Source organism: Condylura cristata, unplaced genomic scaffold, assembly GCF_000260355.1.
Source record: "Condylura cristata isolate star-nosed mole 26May11 unplaced genomic scaffold, ConCri1.0 scaffold00048, whole genome shotgun sequence".
In the NCBI taxonomy this organism is placed as follows: Eukaryota; Metazoa; Chordata; class Mammalia; order Eulipotyphla; family Talpidae; genus Condylura; species Condylura cristata.
The window spans coordinates 614,740-620,826 of NW_004567149.1; the positions used below are offsets into that span (position 1 = coordinate 614,740).

The following is a 6,087-nucleotide window of genomic DNA, read 5'->3' on the forward strand; positions in this document are numbered from 1 at the left end:
CCGCTGGCCGGTTCCAGTGGCTGCTTCCTGTCCCCACCTGGCCTCTGACCACGTGGGCAACCCCCCCCCCCGCAGCCACCCAGCTCTGCACCCCGCTTTTGCTGCCTCCCATCGGACTCCATCCTTGCCACTGGGCTACTGGGCCTCTCTGATGTCCCGCCTGCGAGGCACCTCCGCTGTCCCTTCTCCTGGGCCAGGAACCCCGCTGCCTTCCCTTACAATTAGGGGCACTGCTCTCTCCGCGGATTGGGGGTGCCCACAGCGCCCTGCCTGCAGCCCAGCACATACCAGAGCCTCTGTCGGGTGCCAGCTCTTGACCCAAGCCACTGGCCGGGATGCTGGCCCCGGCCGCTTCTAGGAAGGGGAGATCAGCAGACCCCAGAGGGGCGGCCCCAGAGAGGTGCGGGGCCTCTGGCAGGCCCACAGGTGAGTGACCATTCTCCTGAGAGAACCCCAGGGGCCGCCTGAGGCAGCATGGGGGAGGCCTCACCCCCGCCCCCCAGGACACCAGCCCTCCACTTTCTGGCCTCTCCTAGAGACACAGATTATCCTGAGAGCTGTGAGTCCATGTGGACAGGAAGAAAGTGGGAACAGCGGCCCCCCAAAGCCGTGGGTGCTGGGCCAGCCAGGACCAGTGAGCCCAGAGTCTGTGAACGTCAAGGTGAAGTTGGGAGACTGCCAGGAGGTAGAGAGAAGAGGAGGCGTCCCCTGGGTGGGGCGCGGGCCACCCTGCCGGGGAGGGACCCCAGGGCGCAGCAGACCCCTCCTGTCTCCCCGCTGCCCCTCGGCAGTGCGTTTCAGGGGATCCGCCTGTTCTACTCCCCGCTGTGTCTCTGGAGCGTCCTCTCACCCCCCATCTCTGGCATGCACCCCAGCTCTCGTGCAGCGTCAATAAATAAGTCTTAAAAAATCAATGGAGAAAACTTGAGGTGCTCTGGGTGCGGCGGCCGGGGCACGCGAGCCAGTGACCACGGTGGTGACCGCAAGTCCCCGAGCAAAGGAAACCACAAGACGAGAGGACACCTCCCGCCGGAGAAGTGTCCACACGAAAGTCAGCCCGCAAGGGGCAGTTAGCAGCCCAGACGTCAACACCTGCACCCTCGGGACGGAAACGAACAGTCCGCGAGGAAACAGCAGATCTGAGCGGACACCACCCAGGGGCCGGGCCGAGGGGGGACGAAGGCCGTCCAGCGTGACCGCCGATGCTGGGCAGCTGGAAGCACAGAGGGACCCCGGCTTCCGAGGCGTCCCAGGGCCTGGGCCTTTAAGCTGCAGGCGGTCACTCAGCAAACACCGAGGCCCCGCCCCTTGCTGGCCGCTGGAGGGTGTGGGCAGCAGCGTGCCCCGGAGCGCGTGTCCAGCCCGCCCCCCAGGTGGCCACGCAGCCCGGAGGCAGTGGGGGGACTGCACCCACAGACACACCCTGGCCCGCTGACCGCGCCCGCCGGGCCTGCCTGGGTCACACTCCAGGAACTGGGCGCTTGAGAGTCCAGGCAGGCATCGCCAGGGGCCGGGGAAGAACTGTCAGCAGCACTGGGGTCACCGCAGCCCTTTGGGGTGCCGGGCACGGGCGCCCTTACTATCTTCATGGCTCTTTAGGAACATATTTGCTATAATCAACGAGCCACGTTTTTGCAAGATTTATTAGCGCAAACAAGAGCGGGGGTGCAGGCTGGGGTGAGGGGACGCCCCAGGGACAGTGGGGAGCAGGACAAGGGGATCCCTGAAACTGCTGAGGGGCAGCGGGGAGACGAGGGGGCTCTGCTACACCCTGGGGCCTCGGGGGCCAGGCTCCACCTGACCCCATGCCGGGGGCCCACGGGGGAGGGGGACAGGGCCCGGAGATGGGGCGCCTGCCACCACGGCCCCACATCGCGGCCACCCAGCGGACGTGCTCGGCCAGTTCCGGCCTGGCTGGGCTCCCTGGGAGGTCTGGCAGGGTCCAGCCCCACGAGAGCAGCGGCCGTCGCCCCATGGACACTGCCCTCCCGTCTTGTGCATTCATTGACGCGCATTTCGTGTTCCCTGGGGCTGCTCCCGCTGACAGGCCACGGCCCCCCTGGACTCCGGCGGGCACTGCTGCTGCCCAGGCGCGGGCCTGGACACCCCTCTCCGCGGCCCTCAGTGCCCTCCTGTGCCTGCCGCCTGCGCTGGGGTCCCCGTTTCCCACGGCAGCTCCGCTTCCTTCCAGGTCACAGAGAGGCGGCCGCGCTGTGGGGAGGGCCCGTGCAGCGGCCTAGGTGTCGAGGTGTCGTGGGGGAGAGGGCACCCCAGGACCCCAAACTAGCCGGCTCTCAATAGGTTCTGCCGCCTGCCGTGTCAAGACAAAACATGCAGACCTTGCATGCAAAGGGCTTGAGTTCAGTCAGTGTGAGACAGACAGGACAAGGAATATCGCGTCTAAGTCAAACCCCCAATGACCCCGTCCCCCGGGGTAAGTCCCCCCGAGAGGGACTGGTCCAGAGCAGGCCGGGAGCCCCCCGTCCAAGGCCCCTTCCGGGGACCATGGGAAAGGGGCAGAAACGGCCGGACGGTCCGGAGGGAAGACCCACGGCAAGGTCAACGCCGCCACTGTCACCAGGGCCCCCCTCGTCCGTGCGAGTCCCCTGAGCACTTTCTGGAAGCCTGGCTGACCGGGCGCTGGCCAGGCAGTGCCCGGGGCAGCTGCTCGAGCGGCCACGGTGTCTCGGACACTTTAAAAAAAGACCCCACGGTTTTGGTTTTGCCGGCCGACGGGGATGCAGGGTCTGGGAACCTGGCCTGGCTCCCAGGGCTTCGCCGGCGGGCAGGTCTGGGCCGTCAGTCCATCCACTCAGGAAGCCCCTCCCCGTCCAGCTCCCTGGGCCGTCGCGAGGGCGCCAGTGGGAGCTGGACCCCACCACCGCCCAGCTGGCCCTGGGACTTGACTCCTTCGCTATGACGCGTCCACCCGGGTGTGGGTGTGTCGGCCCTCACACAGTGCTGCGCTGACCACGTGCAGGACTGCGAATCGACAGTCGGGACGACGTCTGGCCAGGAGATTTGTTGTCAGGCCTGAGCAGGGCCCTCGGCAGTGGCCGGCCCCTTGCAGCCCTCACGTCCGTGGGAACGCCTTTCTCCTTTCTAATTTTATTTTTTACATCAAAGAGCTGGGTGCAGGCCAGAAGTGGGGGAGTGAGAGGACTCCCCAGAGACAGGGTGGGGTGCAGAAACCTTCTGGTGAGGGGGCAGGAGGGAGATGCGGCCGGCAATACCCTGGGGTCACCCCCTGGCCAGGGTGGACGGCTCACAGGCCGCAGCTGACCCTATGCCCAGGGAGGCCCTGCTTCCTCTCTCTGTCCCATGTGGGAATAAAGTCGTGCCTTGCCTTTCGCCTCCTGCCTTCGGTCACGGAACTGTTCCCTGTGGGTCCACCCTACAGGGATTGAGGATAAAATGGCGGGATGGCAGGTCCTCCCTGGTGGCGCAACAGGTTAAAGCACAACACCGCAGGCTGGCCGCAGCCTCTTCAATGCGAGTTCGATCCCCACCCCGGAGCTGACCCACAGGGCGCAGCAGACCTCTCCAGTCTCCCCACTGCTCCCCTCAGCAGTGTCCTTCTTCCGTCTGCCTGTTCTGCTCCCCACTCAGTCTCTGGTGAATCCTCTCACCCCCTGCACCTCTGGCCTGTACCCCAGTTCTGTATGAAGACATGGCAGGATGGCATCTTTGCTTTTTGAGAGCTGAGTAATATTCCACCACCTCTGTGGATCCATTTTCTTAATCTGTCATCAGTTGGGGGGCACTTCGGTCATTTCTATTCCTTTCCCCTCTCAAATTCTACTGATTGGCCCCTGGTTTACAGCACCACAGACTTTGGGGTGTGCAGCCCCACGCTCCACGGGCGCATGCTTCCCTCACCCTCTACTGGCCCAGGCCCCTGGACAGGCGCCCAGGAGAGGCCAGGCGTGTCCAGTCAGCGCCCCGCCAGCCAGAACCCAAGATGAGACAGAGCCTGAGACAAACACACCGCCTGAAGCCACGGCGCCCAGGCTCGGCCACGGCATGGCCACGCCCCGTGCCGGCCACGGGCACGTCGAGGCACCGGGGAGTCCTGGGCCACGAGGGTTTGCGTGGCGCCCACACGGTGGCCGGCAGCACCCACCTGGCTGGCTTCACTGGGTGGGGGCTGCCACGTCTCCAGAGCCTCGCAGGGCAGCTTCTGGCTGCAGAGGGGCAGGCTGCTGCTCAGGCCCTGCGGGCAGAGGGGAGGGTGAGGCGCGGGGCATCTGCGGGGCGACCTGAGTGGGGGCGCCTGGTTGACAGGGTGCAGCCCCAGCCTGCAGGGTGACTGTGGAGTGGGAGGAGGAAGGTGGGGGTGGGGGGTGCCGGTATGTGGGGTGTCCCAGCCAGGGTGCTATGGTGTCTGCCTGGATTTGAGGGACCCTGCCACTGTCCTGGCCACTCTGTGGTTTTAGCCCATGGCCAGAGGCTTCCCCGGACGCTCAGACAGTGGCCTCGGTGTCCCTGTGGACCTGAGCCGGGAGTGGCCTGGGCTGGGCTGGGTAGGCAGCACCACCAGGGTGTCTGAGCCTGTGCAGGGGACAGCGGAGATAGGCAGATGTTCTGGGCTAGGGACACGCCAGACTGGCCTTGGCTGCAGAGACGGATGTCCACTGGAAGGCCCCAAGCACTCGTCCTGGGGGGCAGCACACAGGGCCTGGCGGGCTCTGGCAGGGTGCAGCCCTGCAGCCACAGCCAGCGGCGCCCGTGCCCACGCCCCCACCCCGTGACAGCGAGGGCCTGGAGGCCCCAGGGGCGTGGAGACCCCCTTTTCCAGCTTCTGTCCAGCACCGCCCCGGCCAGTTCCCCAAGCCCCCAGTGTGGCCTTGGTCAGCTCAGGATGGAGGAGGCAGGAGCGGGAAGGACACTGGGCCGCACACAGAGGCCAGTGCCTCTGGACGGCGTGGCTGAGCTGGCGATTCCCAGGGCCTCTTCTTGGGTGCGGAGGAGACGTGTGTGCTGAAATCTACCCGGGAGGGGTCCACTGGGCAACTGTGCGGTCAGCGCCGCCTCCCTGGACCTCCGGCCAGGCGGGGCTTCTGCTGGCACCGGGAGTCAGGCTGACTCCAGCCACACCCAGCTGCACCCCAGGGAGAGCCCCCAGCCCTGCAGACTCCGCAGTGTGTGGGGACCCCCACACGCCCAGGTGGGGACAGCTGGTCAGCAACATTCAAGAGCAGAAGCCACAGCCCCTGGGGGTCTGACTCACCCCTGCCGAGGTTCCTAGGTGGGTGCTGCGGGGGAGGGGTGCGGCCAGCCAGGCAGGGGCTCCAGGACTTGCAACGGCCCCGTGATGTGGGCCCAGGCTGGGGTGGCCCAGCTGCCCACCAAGTGGACCGGGACAGGGAGCCTCTCTTGGCCCGGCTTCCGACGTGCGTCCACCACTTTGCCCTCGCGCCCTCCAGCCCTGCTCACGTTTCCCAGACTGAGGTCCCACGTGTCTGCCCTGAGGCGGACTCCCTGGCCCCCTCTGCAGCACACAACTCCTGCGCCCAGCCTGCGAGTTGGAGCCCCCCTCACAGAGTGCAGGCCCCTGACGGGGCCTGTGATCCTGGCTGTGCACCCCAAGCCAGACCCCGGCACGGACTGCAGGTGACCAGCTGAGGGAGCAGGGGCCCCCCCGGATGGCCTTACCATGTCTGCTCCTGGGGCTCCTGGCTCCGGCACCCCACACGGTCTGCTCCACCAGGTCCTCAGGGCCAGGCACCCCTGCGTGTCCAGTCCTCACCTGCGGTCAGGGCAAGAGGGCAGCGGTCAGCGGGGAGTCCGACAAAGTCGCAGTGAGCCCGTGGCGGGTCTCTGGGGAGGGTGCCCACGGCCACCATGTGCAGGGGTATCCTCTGGACCCCGCTCCTGGCCATGCCCGGGGGGTCTCTGTCCCGCACCCCTCGCTGTCCCCTCAGGCCTGTGGCCACCAGCCACCCGAGCGGGGGCCTCTCGCCGGCCAGCTGCACGTGTCCTTTGCCCGTCCAGGCGAGCACAGGCCACATGAGACTGACTGTCTGGGGGAGCGTCTGGGGGAGCCCGGCTCTCGGTCACCAGACACAGCAGCGGGTGTCCAGCTCT

General features: G+C 66.8%; 1 protein-coding gene across 1 annotated transcript in view; it reads right to left on the reverse strand.

Annotated features, from left to right (window-relative positions):
• Window positions 1-5,882, reverse strand: part of LOC105854523 — an 8,958-nt gene extending 3,076 nt beyond the window's left edge. The window contains exons 1-3 of the mRNA XM_012734158.1: window positions 5,750-5,882; window positions 4,602-4,657; window positions 4,054-4,213 (exon numbers count right to left, since the gene is read on the reverse strand). Of these exons, the coding sequence (XP_012589612.1) occupies window positions 4,054-4,213; window positions 4,602-4,657; window positions 5,750-5,882 (349 nt within the window). The remainder of the gene's footprint in view (window positions 1-4,053; window positions 4,214-4,601; window positions 4,658-5,749) is intronic.
• Between the last annotated feature and the right edge of the window lie 205 nt (window positions 5,883-6,087).